Raw genomic sequence first — 20,322 nt, 5'->3', positions numbered from 1 at the left:
CAGGTCACAACTTGACTCAGCCTCTCAGAGTCTGCGCACTAGTCCACCATTTTGGATAGATTCACGTGGAGTGTTACCTAAAAGGTCGAGAACTAATTGAAGTATGGTCCGTCCAAGTAAGTTTTGTAAAATTTCATGTCAGCAAGTGGCTTTTCTTGCCATTCATCTACATTTGAAACGTTTATTTTAACTGCTTTTAGAGAAACAGAGCAAGCGGATGACAGCCCACAAGAAATACAAAATTCAGCGAAAGGTTTGTTTGGACATTCGACTGCAGATTTGTGAAATGTGACGATCGTAGTGGTACAGCTGACTCGCAGTGCAGTCAGTAACATGAAATGAAAGGGTGTCTACCATGGTAGATACAATTATCGTCAAGATCAAGACATTCTAACCTTGCTCCGGGTGGGCAGTCGATAAAAATCGATATCTGAATGTGATGTTGTCGACGGTAGTCTCCCATTCGGTGAAACTTCAAACATTCTTTAAAAAGGCAGTGAGTTGCATTCTTGTTGTATCAAGATGATGACGTGAACTTAGTTTATTGGGTCAATCAATGAATTTGTTTCATGATTAGAAAAAATAAAAAAAATTGTTCTTCTCCCAGACAATGATTAATCAATGATAAGAACCATTTCAACAGGATTTCGCTGTAGTGGTAAGTTCATCAGAAATAATAAAGTGTATCATCTTAGTTGACATTAAATTTTTCCAAGTAAATAGTGTTACCTTTCTTTTCAGATCAGGGAGCACCTTCGGAAACAACGGAAAGAGGCCAAACTTAGTGGAAAAACAAAAAGTATTTAAAATCCGTTAATAATAGGCTTAGATCGAGCTAGATACACAATAACCCAGATAAAAATGTCAGAAAAAATGATCACTCGTATGTCTTTGTATTGCTTTACATATTGAAACATATGTGTGAAAACATGAAACATATGAAACATATGTGTGAACCGCAGTTCACACATATGTTTCATATGTTTGTTGTTGTTTGATTTATCATCTACGGGTTTATATCGAATTAATTTGATGGCCTGCTCCCAGTTGGCTTGTTAGCTCAATTGGTAGAGCGCTGCACTAGTATCGCAGAGGTCAGTGGTTCGAGTCCTGTACAGGCCTGAAATTTTTTTCAGGTCTGATTTTCACTATTGCTCAAATAGTGCTTTACTGCAAAGGATCGTTCTCATATACGTCTCATAACCGCAGTTCACACATATGTTTCATATGTTTGTTGTTGTTTGATTTATCATCTACGGGTTTATATCGAATTAATTTGATGGCCTGCTCCCAGTTGGCTTGTTAGCTCAATTGGTAGAGCGCTGCACTAGTATCGCAGAGGTCAGTGGTTCGAGTCCCGTACAGGCCTGAAATTTTTTTCAGGTCTGATTTTCACTATTGCTCAAATAGTGCTTTACTGCGAAGGATCGTTCTCATAATTATACATCTCATAACCGCAGTTCACACATATGTTTCATATGTTTGTTGTTGTTTGATTTATCATCTACGGGTTTATATCGAATTAATTTGATGGCCTGCTCCCAGTTGGCTTGTTAGCTCAATTGGTAGAGCGCTGCACTAGTATCGCAGAGGTCAGTGGTTCGAGTCCCGTACAGGCCTGAAATTTTTTTCAGGTCTGATTTTCACTATTGCTCAAATAGTGCTTTACTGCGAAGGATGGTTCTCATATACGTCTCATAACCGCAGTTCACACATATGTTTCATATGTTTGTTGTTGTTACATATTTTTGTTTCGGATGAATTTCAGGTGATTTGTATGATCCACCATTTCAAATGCATTAGCCCTTCGATCAGTCATAAGACAAATTAGTGTTACCTGAAATTGTTTTTAGCTGCAGGAAAAACTTGCTTACAGTGTGTGCAATCAATTACGTGCTGCTCAGAGTTTTTCCAACTTCAGTTATTAGTCCTGTCTTCATACTAAATGACTCTCTTGGATTAATGTTATCAATCTTATCAAAAAATGCATTAATTACCTAATTTCAGAACACAAGAAAGATCCAGGAGTTCCAAACCTTTTTCCCTTCAAAGAAGAAATACTGAAACAAGCAGAGGACAAGAAAAGAAGAGTGAGTTTTAATATACATGTTTTCCTTGCAATGTGAATACACTCTGAAAGTGCATATGACACAAAATTGTGTGCTCGTTTCTTGTAGTTGGATATCTATAGAAAACGTTTCAAAGCTTTAAAAGAGCTTGAAAATGTAAAAAGCATTTTTTTGCTTTCAAAATACGCGCAATTTGCCTTCAAATTTGTCCCAGAGACTGGGACCTAGTTTATAGCCGTAGAAGTTATTCATGACGTCACATTGTGTACCTTTGCCACAAAGGTCTGTTGTCGCTAAGAGAATTCTGCAGTACTTCGTAGTGGATAGATAGTGCATTAAAAGGCAAAGATGTCCAGTGATTCTAATGATTCCTTTGAGTCTGACTCTTCTGAAAGTTCCATTGACTTCGAAGAATCTGGGTACACAATGTGACGTCATGTGCAATTTTGGCCGCGCAATGACCAGGACAAATTTGAAGGCAAATTGCGCATATTTTGAAAGCAAAAATAATGCTTTTTATACTTTTCCAGTACTTTTAAGGCTTGGAAATGTTTTCTATTGATATCCAACTACAAGAAACAAGAGAAAAAAATTTCGTGTCATATGCACTTTAAAGGAAAGAAGTCTGGATTTCAGCACTGTTTGGATTTATTAAGTTATAAAATTGGTGAACTCTGTGTATCAATCCATTTGTCATTGTCTCTCTTAAATGGAAGTTGGTGGCTGAGGTATAAAGGGGCTCCTGCAATATCTGTTAGCCTTGTGAGCTGGTAAGTCCTCTTAATACCACAATGTCCAGTTACCCCTCTCAGCTGGCAAGCCTTTGTCACCGCAATGTCCTGTTAGCCCCCTGGAGCTGGCAAGTCTTTGTAACCACAATGTCCTGTTAGCCCCCTGGAGCTGGCAAGTCTTTGTAACCACAATGTCCTGTTAGCGCCCCCTGGAGCTGGCAAGTCCCAGCTTATAACCCAGTCATGGGGGGGGGGGGGGGGGTGGACAGAGGGTGAGAGGGGTGAATGCTGAAAAGAATTGCTACAAGCTACCCAGGACTGAAAGACAACTTCAATAAAGGTGCTCTCAGGAAGTAAGATTCAACTGAAATGTAGTCACAAGGGACCACTTGAACCTGTGGTTGAAATAGCAAATACCATCCAAGAGCACCCACTTATGGTAGCTTGCACTGGTTAACTTTCTTAATCTGCCATTTCACTAAATTTTGAAGAAGCTCTACTATTGTAGGAATCATTTTCAAGTTAATGTTAATAAGATCACATTGTGATCTATACAGCAAGAAGAAGATAAAGAAAGAAGAAAGAGGGACAGGTTGAAAGAAGTGAATAAAAAAAGAAATCTAGAAAGTTTGCAGAAGGATGCTGTCAAGAGAGGAAAGGAGTTTGAAAGAAAGGTACAGTTACTGTAATGTGTTGCTGCAATGGCTGATTTTATTAAATCATTATGATTAGTTGATTTCTGGAACAGAGTGATATGTAATGTAGAATTCTGTATTTTTAGATTTTTCAATTTATTTATGTTAATAGGCAGGTCATTTGTCAGGATATTGACTGGTGTTTGTCATGCAAGGAGCAGTGGACAAAAAGAAAACTGTTTCATTTTCTGGAAAAATGCTCCTTATCATTGTATCAAGCATCCACAATGAGATTGTTGGACCAGGCAAACCTTTACTCTGTCAAAACCTTAAAACTCACATTACATTTGATCAATGACTGGATGTTATTTAGTACATACTTCTCCAGTCTTAATTTGTACTGAACAAATTAAAAGTTAATGAAAGTTGTTGTTAAACACTTACAGCAAGGTTTTCATTCATTTCAGAAGTAGGGGTATATTAGGACATTAGTAGGCGGAAGACAGTTCAGTGGTAATCGAGGCAGATTTTGTCACCAGTCTTTCTCTTCTGTTGATTTAACATGGCACACAGCTAACCAATCATGTTATTGATTGAATTGTTAGAACTCATTACAAAAATCACCTAGCAACCAAAAAGGAGACAAAATATCAACAAAAAAAAGCCTTTATTGATGACTGCCTTTAGAATATATTGAATGTTTTCTAAAAAACATGCAAAAACTGGGAGGTAGAATGGCCATAGTTAGGCTGGCTCTGATGTGGAGAGTAGCTGCTGAAATTCGCCTGATGCTGGCTACTAATGAAATCCCTGCTTACAAGTTAGGAAACAGTCAAACAACGAAGAGGATATGTTACACTAGATATCTTTTGATGAAAACCTAATTTTTCTGCAGGAAGCCATCAAAGAAAATTCTCAATCAGATATTTACTCGGCCAGAAAAGCAGGTGGGTACAGGAAAGTTGATTATTCTTCATTCTGTCTCTTGATTGTACTGTGTTAATCATGGAAGTGTTGGTTTGTATACTCACCTCTTTTGGCAATCTCTCTAACTATAAATATTGATCAGTTGATCAAGTGAGTGATCAATTGATTGATTGAGTGACAATGTATACTGTTTGTTGATTATCTCTGTCCAACTGTATCCGTTGTCTTTTTATGACTGCCAAATGTTTTAAACTTGTTCACAGAGGGATCTCTTAAAGCATATTACAAAGAATTCAAGAAGGTACAGTAAGCTGTTATGAACACGCAGTGGCATAAATTTCTAGACATGTTACATACTTAAAAGTGAGTAAATAAACAAGACTATTACTGAGCAATATTTACCAGACCTTTAGAGGTTCATTACAGAAAGACTGAATACAGATGTTGATGTGTTGTGACTGTTAAGTTTAAAGGGACTTTTTAAGGGAATTGTCTTTGAAATGCCTGGAATGCAAATTGTTGGTTTTAATGAATTTCTTACTCTACTTTAACCCTTTGACTCCCAAGAGGGATTAGCATCTAATTTTTCCTTACAAAATCATCCTGCAAATCACATGTAGAGGTCATGAGTCACAGTAATGGAAATGATCATTAACTACAGAAACTCTTGATTGTTAAACCATTTTTTTTTCTTGACAATACCTTTGACAAATTACAGTAAAAGAGAATAGTGTAGGAAAATGTATTACTTGACAAGGGAATTCCGCATTAAATTGCACGTGAAAAGCGATATTGCCATGAGTGCGATACGGATTTTCAAATACAATTTAATGCAGAATTCACTCAAGTTGAGTAATGAATTTTCCGTGAATCACAATGATACGATTCTATGGAGAATTTGCACGCTGTTGTTACAGTGTCCGCCTCACGGTGTAAAGGGTGAAAGTGGTCAGTCAGTGGTTTTACTTAACAGGTATTACCACAGAAGGAACTGTGTTCATTTAGTTCTTTTTACATTCATGTAATTTCCTCTCAGAAATGTTCCCTCATTTGACAATGGAGCTTCTTAGCAACAACAGTTCAAATCTTTCAATATTCTAATGCAGTTTTAACACGAAGGCGTGCTATATAGGAAGTCTTCCCTGGGAAGACCTAGGCTCATTTGTCACTCACCATTGACATGTGTGGGTCAAATTTAAATGCTGGTAGACGAACAAAAGGAGCTAATGAGATATCTATTGTTTACTTCCACCAGCATGGTGGCAATGAGGTAACGTGCGAACCACCTACTTCGATCTCAAATTTACCGCCACAACTAAAAACAGTTTCCATTGGAGAAAGGAAATACAAATCTCAAAAATTCTGGTATTGTGATGAAGACATAAAACAATTTTGAAGAATGTGCCCGCTGTTCACTGCTTTGGAGTAGCTATAGCTCAAGCTGACTTGACTCTAAGACTTCTACATCACACGATGGTTGATTGACAAAATTTAATGGTCCAGTGGGACCTAAGCCTCCTTTTATAGCGCGCATTTGTGTTTAATATGATTTTTCCTCTGGAAGTTTATTGATGAGCATCACCTTAAAGTTCTAGATCAAGTGCGTGAGAGTCCAACCATATTGCATGTGGGCTTAGAAAATGAAACGTCTCACTCGATTATATTCGTGTTTAATGTGATTTTTCCTCTGGAAGTTTATTGATGAGCATCACCTTAAAGTTCTCGATCAAGTGCGTGTGAGTCCAACCATATTGCATGTGGGCTTAGAAAATGAAACGTCTCGTGCAATTATATTCGTGTTTAATATGATTTTTCCTCTGGAAGTTTATTGATGAGCATCATCTTAAAGTTCTAGATCAAGTGCGTGTGAGTCCAACCATATTGTATGTGGGCTTAGAAAATGAAATGTCTCACTCGATTATATTAAGACATGAAATGTGTATGAATGCATTATTTAGGTTGTTGATGCTGCAGATGTTGTCCTGGAAGTATTAGATTCTCGTGATCCTCTAGGATGTAGATGTCCACAGGTGATATGATACCATTTAAAAATACTTATTTTTTTGGTTGTTGTGGGCCATGATAATGGCACTGTGGCTTAAGTGTAAATGATTTTATAGAGGACACTCAGAGCCACCTTTTAATTTGTGAAAAATTTAATGTGACCCTGAGACCTAAGCTCTATAAGTTTGGTAGAAATGTCTGAACTTTGCAGAAGTTTCATCTTCAAGGTAATCACTATTTCACCTAAAAAAAAAAACTGTACCTGGACATGTTACTAATAAATACTTCTTCATTTCCTCTCAGGTAGAGGAGGCAGTATTATCTTCAGGAGTCAATAAGAAATTAGTTTTGATTTTAAATAAAATAGGTGAGTTTTTGCAAAGGTTTAACGTGTCACAAACACAGTGGTGGCACAGCTTATTCCGCTTTCAATAGCTTATAGTGTCAAAGAATATTGCTGACCCTCCCCCACCCCCCATCCTGGATGGGATTCTATTCCACTGCAATATACCCTCACAATTTCTCTTAATCATTCTTCAACTCTGTGGCACCAATTTATTCTTCTGACTCTGGTTGTTCAAAGGGCGGATAATGCTATCCAACGGATAAATCGCTATCCAGCGGATAAGTGTTACCAAAGCGTACTGCGCTATCCACCGGATAGAGATTTATCCAGTGTATAGCGTTATCATCCTTTGAACAACCAGGACCTGGACTGAGAGAAGATCATGGGGAGTAGACTGTTGTGCAAAAGAACATGCCAAGCCCAAAATTCATGGCATTTACCAGTAGCTCACCACATTTGCCAGGCCTTCAGTAAGCAGCTTCAACTGAAAAAACAACAACAACAACAATGAATCAAAACAAAGCAATGGTAGAAAATGTTTAAGGAACAGTACACTAGAACTGCATTCTTGACTGCTTACAAGTTACAGATTGTTATTTTATAGATATTGTGCCATTTGTTTATTTAATGAATATGAAGAATACAAAAAAATTGTTATTTTACAGATCTTGTGCCAAGACAAATTGTGGATCAGTGGTTGAAATATCTTCGTAATGAATTTCCAACAATTGCTTTCAAGGCATCCACACAGAACCAAAGACAGAATCTAGTAAGTGATTGTTTTAAACATTCGCTCTGACAAAGGGCTAACGCTTGAAACATCAGCTTTTTAACTCTACAGTGGCCAATTTACAGTATGTTCTTGCTCGGGCAACAATATTTAAAACAAGGTAATTTGGTTATATTAACTAAGTTGAAACTGTTTCAACTTAGTTAATATAACCAAATTACCTTGTTTTAAATATTGTTGCCTGAGCAAGGACATCACCTTAACTTGTAGGTCTCATGGTAAACAACACATATGTGCTGTGCTGATAATACAGTCCAATCAGCAGAGTTTTTGATGAAGTTTTGAAAGTATGTTCATTTAATGCTCCAAGGCTTCTTAGGCTTTGATTTATACTAAGTTATCACTTAGCGCTATAAGCATTATAATGGAAATTAAATTTGACAATATTTGATGCATCTGATAAACGTTACTTTCAAAGAAATAACTGATGATAATAATTTATTATTGGGAATGAGCTCTCACCAGGGATGCAGCAGTAACAGAGGTGCTTACCTCATACTGCTGTAGCCTGATTGGTTCGAGATCCACACCTGGGATAGCATGAGAGATAAGCTTGTTTTTTGTTTTTGGTTCATCCGAGTAAATGTATTTTCTCTTGATTTGGTTCCAATTCCCCTTTTTGCTCCAAAAACAAAAATACAACATGGTGTATGGCCAAATAAACTTTAATTGAAAACAATAAAAGGGTAGAAATGATCAGGAGCTAAAACAAAATAAAACTATGAATTACACTAACTGCTACCACAACTATAATAATTACATACAATTTAAAATGAGGGAGCATGGGTGAGGAAAAAGGTAGATGGCAATCAACATGAACGAATCGGCACTGATTATAGAACCTAATATTAAGCCAATAAATTACATCCTGGAATACAATGAATTTGTAGTGGAAATATGACACTGGCTGAACTGTAGAGCCAAGCCAGATCAACTATTGAGGGGCAATTAACTAATAATTTTTGGATTTGTCCATTTTTCTCCCTCTATACAAACTTTCCAAATCCCATTTTACTCTGGAAAGCATTGAATAAAGAGCCACCTCTTGGATTGCCACTGCTAAAATCCAATTTATCTGATATTTATTTATTACTCAATGTCAGTTAGTGATTGTTATTATATCTCAATCTGTGTGTTATTATCTTTTTCTCTAGCATCAAAGTAAAGTATCTTTATCGCTAGCCTCGGGAGATCTTTTAGCAACCAGTGCTTGTTTAGGAGCAGACACATTACTAAAACTTCTTGGAAATTATTGCCGTAAGAAAGACATCAAGACAGCTATTACTGTTGGAATAGTAGGTATGTTAACATTAATTAATTCTGTAATCTGTACTTTTTTCCCTTTAGTTAGAACATTTACAGTCTCATTTAGCTAAGCCCACTCACTTTCATTTCTTCACAAGCTTCCTAGGTGGGTCACTCACAATACAAGCACAATGAGATTTAGAAATTATATGTTTGAACCTGATGATTTATGTCCAATTTTTTTTTCCTTTTTCCCTGTGTAACTATGTAGGTTTTCCTAATGTTGGCAAAAGCAGGTAAGCTATATGTACTGCATTGGTGACAAAATGAGAAAGTGTAGTCAATTATTTTTGAAGTAGACATTCTCCTGGGATCCTCATATGGTGTCCACAGTGGCAAGGTTCTGCAATAGTAGAGTTTGATGAAAGTGAATAAAGGCTGATAGTTTCTAAAGAAACTGTTTGGCTCAGCATCAATGGGGGTAACGAAATAATTTGAATATATCAACAACGTTGAAATGGTAAATTGGCCACCCTTACGGTTATAAAAGCTGACGTTTCGAGCGTTAGCCCTTCATCGGAGCGAATAGAGGAATTGTGGGTTGTGTGTGCTTTTAAAGGTAGAAAATGAAGCTACATGATTGGTGGGAACATGGCAACGAGAAAAACACGAATAAATTAGTGGAATGAAAAGAGTTCGTTGATACCTCTGGGATTTAGACTGCTGGTTTGAAAGATGAGCCTTTGTTCAAGAGTAGGTGGCACGGAAAGCCGCAAAACTCTTGAACAAAAGGCTCATCTTTCAAACCGGCAGTCTAAATCCCACAGGTATCAACAAATGCTTTTCATTCCACTAATTTATTCGTGTTTTTCTTGTTGCCATGTTCCCACCAATCACTTAGCTCCATTTTCTGCCTTTAAAAGCACACACAACCCACAATTCCTCTATTTGCTCCGACGAAGGGCTAACGCTCGAAACGTCAGCTTTTATAACCGTAACAGTGGCCAATTTACCATTTTCAACTTTGTTGATATATTCAAATTATTTTGATGAAAGTGACCTGAGTTAGATTTTGTATGGCTTCTTCACATGTAAAAAGTTCATGCATCTTTTTTGGCAACATTTTCTCTCATTTTTCAAAGACAGTGAATCAATCATTGAGCCTTAATTAGTGGAATGGTCTAGTTATCAAATTAGTATTCTCTTGAGCATATGCCATCCTTTCTTTCCTCTAAGCTGTGAGTTGTACTTTGAGACCATGTATCCCTAAAGTATGTGCAGGTAATGTCATTGTTGTGGGAATCTGTAGTACATGCAGCAGGAGCCCTTTCTGTTGGCTTTTTTTTATTTTTCAATTAACCAGGGATTTGACCTCTGTTGACTTAAACAAGGTGTGTGATAGTGACATGTTCATAAGATTGGAGGTTACTTTTCCTGACTGCAGAATGATGTGTAGTGGGTGACCCATCAAACTCCTCAAGAATGTAAATAAAGTCAAATGATAGGCAAAGAATTCTATGTTCTGTGGAATATATTCTTTTTGTAGATAAGATTTGTTTTATACACTGTTGCATGACATCACTGTTGTCTTGTATTGTAGCATCATCAACAGTTTAAAGAGATGTAAAGCTTGTACTGTTGGAGCCACTCCAGGAGTTACAAAGTAAGTAAATGCTCTTTACTTGTATTCAAATGTAGCATGAGGTTTACTTTGGGGTGAACCTATTACCTCACCTATTACTCTACCCCAGTCCTGTCAAGTATTCAAAGTGATTTTCATCTCCCTTGTAGTGATTTCTGTATTATTATTTTTTCCTCAAAATTGTAAATATTGTAAGGATTTTAAAACATTTTACCCTACATCACCGTGAGTAGTCCAGTGGTCATGTGCTGGACTCTGGGTCGGTTGGCCCGGGTTCAAGTCCTGGCTGGGGCATGATGTTGTGTCCTTAAGCAAGACGCTTCAGTCACATTGCTTCGTCTTCTCGGGTAAGATGTAAAGCTGTAGGTCCCGTCTCCTGCAGGGTTAGGGGTAGGAGACTTAAATTTCCCATTCATGAGTGTAGTAGATGTCCTCCCTGGGGTGGGATGGGTGGGAAAGTGAGATCGCTACATGGACTGAAGTGGCTGCCAGAGGCACCTGATAAAAATGCTGACATCCGATCTCAACCTTAGGATACTGTTAAGGGCGACTGAATATATCGACATAGAAGTCTGCGCTACATATATGTAAAAATAATAATGTAAAGTAATAGAATCTAACATAAAATGTTATTACTGGTAACCTGCAGGAGCATGCAAGAGGTACATCTGGACAAACATGTCAAACTTCTGGACAGTCCTGGTATTGTGATGGACAACAGAAACTCTGATTCAGCTGTTATATTACGGAACTGTGTGAAGGTGTGATACCTTTTTTTTTTATCTTTTTAGCAAGCTTATATGACCTGTACCAGAAGTAAAATTAATCTACTAGTACATCCATGTCCCTTACTATCATCAAATCCTCACAAGATTTCTACAACTTCTTGGTTTATCAGATATACTATCATAATGGTATATTAATAACCACAAGAGAATTATTAACAGAGAGTGGCAGAAGCTCTTCCCTCTACTGTCACTGACATGTGACACAAGTCAGCAGTGTTGAGTTCAGCTCTTCTGTCATGCTCCCACCTACTTAGAAATCTTGCTCAAGTGGTTATTTAGTAGTTCCATCTTATTTGTGGGCCACAGTGTATTTCTTTTGTTTATCAGTGATTTTTTTGGCTTTGAGGCTATAAAGTCAGTTTCTTTCTTTACATACTAGTTATTGAAAGTGCAGTTTGTTTCATAACAGGTAGAGAGCATTGACGATCCAGTCCCAGCGGTTGAAGCTATTTTAAAGAGATGTAATAAACGACAGGTAACTTTGACTTCATTTGTCTGTTTTATTCACCTGTACAAATTGTAAAAGTACTTGTATTGATATTTGTATTTAAATCTTGTTATGGTTATTTTGTACTTCTTTCTCATACATGTAACAAGTTCAAAACTGAATAACTATGCAGCACTTCGACTACAAATACTTTTGAATGAACATTTTTTTAAAGCAACTGAGCCCTTTCTTTTTTTTTTTTTAAATTTTTAAAAGGTAATGGAAAAATACTTAGTACCAGATTATACAGACGTGCATGAGTTTCTCTCTCACCTTGGTAAGAGGCTTGGAAAATTAAAGAAAGGTAAGATAGTTCAGTTAAAGGTTTGAAGTGAGTGGTCTAAGTCTTGTTTTTATTTTGCATATAGTCTTTCCATGTTGTTTGGATGAGAATTATTTTGATGTTGTATTTTATGGTACAGGAACTTCAAAGGTAATCTGTGTAACTGGTCTAACTCACAAGTTAGATAGCTGATGGATACTTTTAATGAGGGTGTGGCCCATAAGCTGTCTATCTTGATCCTTCAGTTAGAACGTAGAGATAGCAGAGTGCTGCACGAGAGTATGGCCTCTCTTGATGTTTCTAAGGTTTATTTGATCTTGGCTTGGGCCACATTTATGTTTCTCCCAAGTTTTTTTTTAGGTCACAAGGAGTATTAATACTCAATCTTCAATAGGTCATCATAGATTAACCCCACACACCCCTCCCTTCTACTTTTTTTGTCAGGTTTCTCTGACAGTTTGTTATTATCCATTTACCGGTTCACCTCAGGGTTGTGAGGGGTAGTGTATGTCCCCCCCCCCTACAAAACATGACGCTATGGATTGTGCCAATCCTGGCAGTATGCAGGATGCATGTCGTATATGAACTTCATAATGGGCCTTGCTCACCATAGAGTCTCTGTTGCTCACCATAGAGTCTCTGTTGCTCACCATAGAGTCTCTGTTGCTCAGCATAGAGTCTCTGTTGCTCAGTGGTAGAGCACTGGAACATGGAATCCGAAGCTCTGAGGTTCTATTACTCAGGAGACTCAGAATTTTTCCTTGTCCCAAACTTGTGACAAGACAAAAAACATCTTTCCTTATTTCTTTACCAAGCTCAATACTTATCCAAGCTCAAAACTTACCAGAAGACATAGAGTAGATAAACAGCAAACTTCCAAATACTTGAACTTAAGTCTGGCACTGAACTTATGAATAAAAACATATAACTTAGGTTACCAGTATATGCTTTTGACTTGATTCATTTGCTCTTTCTGTTGCAGTGAGTAAATGCATGTTTAAGATTTTTGTATTCGATTATTGTAGGTGGCATCCCCAATGTAATTGCAGCAGGGAAAACAGTATTGAAAGATTGGAACAGGTTTGGTATCTGATTTGTAGTTTTGTTCACTGAATTGAAGGGGTACTGTCACAATGTTTTAAAGTCATTTGTTGTGCGATCTACAGCTACATGTACCTTCAACTTGATTGAGATTACAAATATTAGTTCATCAAGACAGAAAAACAAATAAAAGGGAATATTAACAAAAGAAGGGTCAAGGGTAGCCAAGAATGGAGAAGGGTGACTTTGAAGTTGCACAAACTGTGATGTAGCACAGGTAATTTGCCTTTCAAAGAACCTGAATTGAGGTTTTTATATTTGTCACATACAACCTGTAGGAATATCAAATTTGAATTTAAAGCTCTGCAGTTCTCTTTTAGAATAAGCAATTGCTTCTATATTTGCATTTATTCATTTTATTTTATTCCAATTTTAGTTGAGAGTGTTTGTACAATTCACGGTACTGTCAATTATTTCTTACCCTGAAAGGGATTGCCGAACTTACAGCGAATGGGAAAGAATATGATATTTCCACTCTATACTTCCCTAGAAAATGAGTTAAGTCTATTTTCTTTTGTTCGTAGTGGAAAGATCGTGTTCTATACTCATCCACCAGAACAGCACAAGTTACCGACCCATTTATCAGCTGATATTGTCAGTGACTGGAGCAAGGAGTTTGATTTGGTAAGATATCAAAGAAGAGGGGGATGGAAATTGTTATTATTTATTCCAAGCGTTTGCGTAAGTGTTCTTAAACTTTCAACGAAACCAACACATTTTCACCATCAATCTCCATACAGAGTTATTTATTAATTTATTGATGTGATTTGCGAAAGCCAAGACAGTTCTGTATAATTCTCATAAAAACATTGATTTCAAGCCAAACTGTTGGACGATATTATATTTTGAGAGGATAACATCGACTTTGAAAGTTTTTATTGTCCTTCTAGGGGTGTTGATTTGTTCGCGTATCTTATATTCTGCCGGCTCTCAAAGCGCAGGCGTACTTGAGAGTCGCGAGAGAGTTATCAAATGCGAACTCCTGGGGGTGGAGGAGATATAAAGACGCTTTGCTTGGCTAAAATAGAGAGATGAATGAACGGCAGTATTAACCCGACAGGACTGTTTTTTGTCTGTTATATCTTCACATTTCCAAGTAATAATTTCATTTGCGCCACTTTATCTTCAGGATTCACTCCAACAGAATGAACACGACGAATTGCACGGTAAGTCTGGTGCTGATATGAAGAAAGAGCACAGAATATTGGCGTTAAGCGAGGAAACACCCAGTTTGGTGATTGCCTTAAATCTTTCCTGTAAATGGTGTTTGCTCAATTTTTGGCACGGGAAGCAGTTGGTTTTCGCAACTCATGTGACCCGAGTATTTTCAGCCTCGAAAATTTTTGGCCTTGACAAGTGTTGGAAAGGAAAAATAACTGAGAAACAAACGAGAGAAAACAACAATTGCATATTAGTCTCGGTTGCACATTAGTTTTATTCAAAATCGCTTCATTATTTGAAGCATGTCAAAGTAATAAATACCTGGCACAAGGAAGTTGAAAAGACTTGAAAACATTTTGATTCTTGGCTAGGTGATTAGGCCGCCTGAAGCGCTCAAATCACTGTTACCTTGAGTAGCTTGGAGATCAGTGGTAGAGTATCCAAATTATTCATCAGGGTCCAGTTGAGTAAAGGGCGGATAACACTATTCAACGGATAAATCACTTCCATTGGATAAGTGATGGCAAAATGCACTACGCTGTCTACTGGATATCCAATGGATAGGGGCCCAGAAGGTCGAGAGCGTCTAGGTCATTGACTTAAAAAAATCTTCTTTAAAAATTGGGTTCATCGCAAGAAAACTTACGAAATTTTGTTTCTTTACAGTTGAGATCAAAGACAGCTATTCAGTCATAGCTGTATGTTGATACAATATAATAAATCAGCTGTTAAATTATTTTTTAGTGTTTTGTAGTGTTACAAAAGCAATTTATCAGGAAATTCACGTGCTCGCTATCTTTGGTAGGTCTGCGGGACACAATGGAGGATGCAATGGTGCTTGAAGCTGGTGACCCTGTGGATGCAGCTGAGATCGATGAAGAAGATCTGGTGAGTTTCAAAGGTGTAACTGCACATTTATTAATCCATTTTGGAACTTTTTGCTATTTTCTCTAAAATTTCCAAATTCACCATTAAGCTTTCATACCTAAGAGTGTAGGATGATGGGGTAAAATGGCACTTTCCAAGATAATGCGTCGATGCTGTTTAACAATCTACCAGAAACTATTAGAAACTGTTAAGATTACGGAACCCTTGTAAAACTCTCAAGGAATTTTTTATATAACAGAGTACAGAGTGGTTAGTTAGTTTTACTGTAATTTCGATTCTGTTAATCCTACTTCTACTTTTAGTTGTATATTGCGTAATTTGTAAATCACTTAATTTGATATATCTTTATTTGTAATTGTTATACTTTAACAGGGAAGAGCCACCCTTTGGATCTGTTATTAAATCATTATTATTATTATTATTATTATTATTATTATAATAAATATAATAAATTCAGCTGGCTGAATTTGCACAGATTCAACCGCAGGCCAGCTATGCCGCCTACACGTTTGGTTTAAAGCATCGTTGGACGTACTTCCTAAGAACTCTCCCTGATGTCCAAGATCTTCTAGGGCCACTTGAAGAGGCTATTTCCCAGGTCCTTATACCAACAATCGTAGGGCGCAAGTGTAGCAAACTGGATAGAGACGTTCTAGCACTACCAGTGCGCCTAGGCGGCCTGAGCTTGAGAAACCCATGTCACGAGGCGGCACGCGAACATGCCTCATCTGTTCAGGTGACATCTTCTCTTGTCGAACATATCATGGCTGAAACTCATCAACTACCCGACGACTCCCTCATCGCGTCAGGGCGTCAGGCTGTCAAACATGGAAAAGCTGAAGAACTTTCAGAGATTGCAGATAATCTAAAACAAATTGTTTCACGGAAGACCAAGCGAGCTCTAGAACTAGCGCAAGAAAAAGGCTCCTCTGTATGGCTTACAGTTCTTCCCCTTCAAGAACATGGTTTCAACCTCAGCAAGAGAGAGTTTCGCGATGCTGTTAAATTACGCTATGATTGGCCATTCGATGACATTCCATCAGTGTCATCAGTGTCCATCAGTGGGGAAAACTTCACAGTAGACCACGCAATGATTTGCAAACGAGGGGGCTTTGTTATCCAACGGCATAATGAGTTGAGAGACCTCGAGGCCGAGTATCGTGTGTACCGATGTCGAGATCGAGCCAGTTCTCCAAGACATCACTGAAGAACAACTTAGTAGAGGGTCTAATAGAGCACAAGATGCAAGATTGGACGTTCGGGCGCGTGGCTTCTGGGATCCTTTTTAAAACTACAACAGGTCAGAGGACCTTTTATTATAGAAGTGTAGCCATCTGGAATAAACTTGACTCAAGATTTAAACTATGTGAAAAACCAGCTTCTTTTAAGAGAGCTTTGAAAAGGCATCTCCTGAATGATTTTTTTTTAAGATTGAAACTATGAAACTCTTAAGATTGAAACTATGTGAAAAACCAGCTTCTTTTAAGAGAGCTTTGAAAAGGCATCTCCTGAATGATTTTTTATTTAAATAACCATTCTATTCTTAAAGTTATAATAACTTATATTTTATTTAACGTGTTATTAGTTAGTTTTGTATGTATAGTATCAAGTATGTAAATTATGTAATTGTTCACTGAAAAGCCCCAGACGGGGATGTGTTCAATAAAATGTATGTATGTATGTATGTATCCCCAGAGCTCGGCATTCTTCGATGTGAGGGTTTGCCACCCTAATGCCGAGTCTTACAAGGACCAGGAACCACAGCAGATTTATCGCATCCATGAAAACGACAAGAAGCGGCTGTACTCAAGGAGAGTGTTGGATGTTGAGCATGGCTCGTTCACGCCGCTTGTATTTACAACTACGGGAGGGATGGGGATGGAATGCATAAGATACCACAGCCGATTGGCCGAGCTGGTAGCCGCCAAGAAAGGGGAACGATACTCCCAAACAATTTCCTGGATCTGGGCAAAGACATCCTTTGCCCTCCTTCGGTCGGCCTTAGTTTGCCTTCGAGGATCGCGGGGGAAACGCTGCGCTGCGTATGACTATAATAATTGTGACGTTGAAATCGCAGCTGCCGAGGGAGCCATTGACATTGTTTAATGCTTTTTAGCAGCCTTGTATGTAGGGCTCTAGATTTGCCATTCACCTTTCTCTTTTCTGTATAGTTTTAGATATGTTTTTACTTATCAGATTATTAGACTTTTGAATCTGTTCAGATTTGACTCCGTTTTTTATAGTTTTCTTGACACTTAAACATTAAAAAAAAAAAAAAGGAGTAGATGGGATCGTTTTTTACGCTGTTAATATTTTGTATTGTTGTGGATTTTATGGAAATTATTGCTAAATAAAGATTATTATTATTATTGTTGTTATTATTATTATTGTTATATATCTCCGTTCTTTGTGTGCCCATCTTTTGCTCCACTCTCCCTCTCTATCCGCCCCATATACGGCTGCTCCACAGCATGTTGTAATTGTCATAGTCAGCTTTCTCTTTCAAATTTCTGTTACCTATTACAGTCAATTCTAAGCAGTCCTATCTTTCAGGAATAAAGCGTGCTTTCCACCGGGCCATCTAGAGCGGGTTTTCTGTCGAGTTGATATTAAATACAAGTTTTTGATGGATTAAGTGTAGCAGGCGAAATGCCCTTTTTTAAGTTGAATAATTGAACGAAATAGAAGCTAAAAATGTTTCTTCTGAAAATCGAAGTCGGCACTGAAACTGACGCTCTTTACTTGCGTTGTTTAACACAGGAATCCGCTGAGGAAGATAACGACTCAGATGACAGCGACGACGATGACGAAGAAGAAGAAGCCATGGAAGACAGCGACGGGGAGCTGGTATGATCAAGTTTACACTCCTTGCATCATCAATTTGTTAAAGGATCGGGGAAGAGAAATCGACGATAACGATGTCTGGAATATAATAATTAAAATACAGCAACAACAGTGACGATGATAATCATATAGTATTGAAAAATGATAATAATAATAATAATAATAATTTATTGATTTATAGGGCGCCTTTTAACATACCAGGTGATCAAAAGCGCATAAAATGACAAAAACAATAATAATTTTAGCTTTAATTATAATGACGTTGATATAACGACGACGATTATAGACTGAAGTTACTGCTGAACCCTCACAACTCACTGACACATGAATCTGCTAGAAATTGTTGTTTTTATCCTAATGCCCTTTTTGTGACATAAGGTGTAGCATTGATTTTATTGATCGCGTTTGCTCCTAGTCTACTACTTCACTCTTAAATAGAAGTGATATTTGGTTGTTGCTGATTGCACTGATTGCTCGTGTGAGAAAGAGAACGGTGGCCTCAGTATTGGACCCTGTCCATTTGTGTCAGTGAAAACCTCACAGTGCATTGCCACTAGACGTCATCTAGATTAAAATGTAGCAAAAACAGTTCTTCGTCCATTTTAAGGTAGTAAAGTTGAACCCAAACAGTTTAGGTTGAATTTTGAAATGGTGGAAATCCTAAATCTGAGCTTCCCTTAGATTAACGACGCCTACTATCCTTTGAAGTTTTCTTCTATAAATGTGAATGAAATTCCATGGACCCCATGAAATCTCAGGATATCAGTTGAGACTCGCTTCGAGAGCGAGGTGTAACGGACATAATTGAAATCGATGTGGCCACCTAAAATGTGTGGTCCACAATGAGTGAAAACTTATCACAATACCGACCAATTTTCATATTTTAGACACAAAATGATGGCATGACAGTTCTCGTCAAGAATTCAAAATCTGTTGCACATCCGAAGGAAGCCACGAAATCTCGAGGGGCGACTTCAGGTGGACTGGAGCCGAATGAAATCAATGAATTTAATTTACAGACCAATAAGGAGAGAAAGAAGGTAAAGTGTATTTGGTAGCTCGTGCTCAAACCATTCCGCTTTAAGATAGCCATGTAATGTGTCTTGAATTGTTTTCCCACCTTTTTCATTACTTTGCCTTTGTTTACGTAGCTTTTTAAGAAGAAGCAGAGAGACAAGCGGAAGCAAGGTGAGAAAGCAAGGAGTGAAAGGGAAAATACTCTCCTGAGTTGTTGTAGGAAAAAAAAAATCTGTTCTTTTTTTTCTACAACAAGCCAGAAAGGTATTAGTCCTTTTTATATCTTTAGCTGTAATATCTGGGGCAGGTTGCTCATAGCTCTTGTTGGGTAAAATGACCCATCCAATTTCGTTCTATCAGCGTTGGAAATGTTAAGCATCAAAGATTTACAACTCTATGATAAAATAACGCGAGACCAAATTTAATTGGATGTTAGACTTTCTCCGAGCTGATCAAACATACATAGGCTCCAGATGGTTTGATAAAGGAAAAAAGTCTTAATGGATCATAAAAAGGAATATGTATGAATGAAGAAAGATGTTAGATGTTTTAAATTTGCTGCGAGTGTGGTACAAAAAGAAAAAATAACTGAATCCGCCAGGCTCGCCACTTAAGGGAAGTTTCTTCTTTGTAGACAACCAAGCACAAAATTTATGAACTTTTTCAATATTTTGGCATAATGATGCCTTTGACGTTGCTAGTCGCAACAGAATGCAGGACGCTGGTCACAGAGAAACCTTGCTGAAGTAACAGTCCAGTGAGTGTACGATAAAGTTCTTTGTAGCTGTATAGTTTACATGTAGCTTTTGACCACAGAATCGAGAGGTGCGAGGCTCCAAATACTCTTGGTGGACATTTAGAACCAAGAGGGTGGTTGATACAAATTGAATATGAATTGTTTTATTTTCTTACAGAAGCGAGTCAAGGGGAAGCCATGGCTGAGGACGACGATTACAACTTTAATACTGACTTCAGTTGAAGAGAAAAGGCATTATCCTGGAGCAACGGCAATAACAATAAAAAAAAGCTTGGATCTGGAGCCTGTGGAGAAATATTGATCATCTGAAAAAAATCTGAGAGAAAACAACAAATTTGTCTTTTATGTATTTCTTGATTTTATTCTGCCCCTGTTTTATTATTTGTAACAAGCTTGAGACAAAATGTAGGGGAAGAGAATACTTTATTCCTGATTAAGAATATCCCCCAACAAAGTTGCTCTCTAGTGTCACGTTGTCAGTGGTCATGACGAAGAATCCATCTTTTGGGGGTAAAGTGGACTGAAGACCACTGACGCTCTTGAAAGACTAGTGAAAAAGTGAGCCCTAAAACTCACAGTGTGTTTACTGACGCCCATGCACTCAAAT

General features: G+C 37.6%; 1 protein-coding gene across 1 annotated transcript; it reads left to right on the top strand.

Moving 5' to 3' along the window:
• Positions 1–10: 10 nt before the first annotated feature.
• LOC111340213 (guanine nucleotide-binding protein-like 3 homolog) lies at positions 11–20,049 on the top strand. The gene is made up of 24 exons (XM_088760246.1): positions 11–116; positions 201–253; positions 742–799; positions 2,008–2,090; positions 3,358–3,474; positions 4,331–4,382; positions 4,626–4,663; positions 6,321–6,392; positions 6,670–6,733; positions 7,378–7,481; positions 8,657–8,801; positions 9,019–9,043; positions 10,348–10,410; positions 11,039–11,150; positions 11,587–11,652; positions 11,881–11,968; positions 12,973–13,027; positions 13,573–13,672; positions 14,178–14,214; positions 15,015–15,097; positions 17,858–17,944; positions 18,829–18,981; positions 19,093–19,129; positions 19,873–20,049. Exons 1-24 carry the CDS (start codon positions 104–106, stop codon positions 19,935–19,937), a joined length of 1,770 nt encoding a protein of 589 aa, XP_088616372.1. The 5' UTR covers positions 11–103; the 3' UTR covers positions 19,938–20,049.
• Positions 20,050–20,322: the final 273 nt, after the last annotated feature.

The sequence above is a fragment of the Stylophora pistillata genome, chromosome 5 (assembly GCF_964205215.1).
Source record: "Stylophora pistillata chromosome 5, jaStyPist1.2, whole genome shotgun sequence".
NCBI classification, from domain to species: domain Eukaryota; kingdom Metazoa; phylum Cnidaria; class Anthozoa; order Scleractinia; family Pocilloporidae; genus Stylophora; species Stylophora pistillata.
This window is presented reverse-complemented; position numbering and strand designations above follow the sequence as displayed.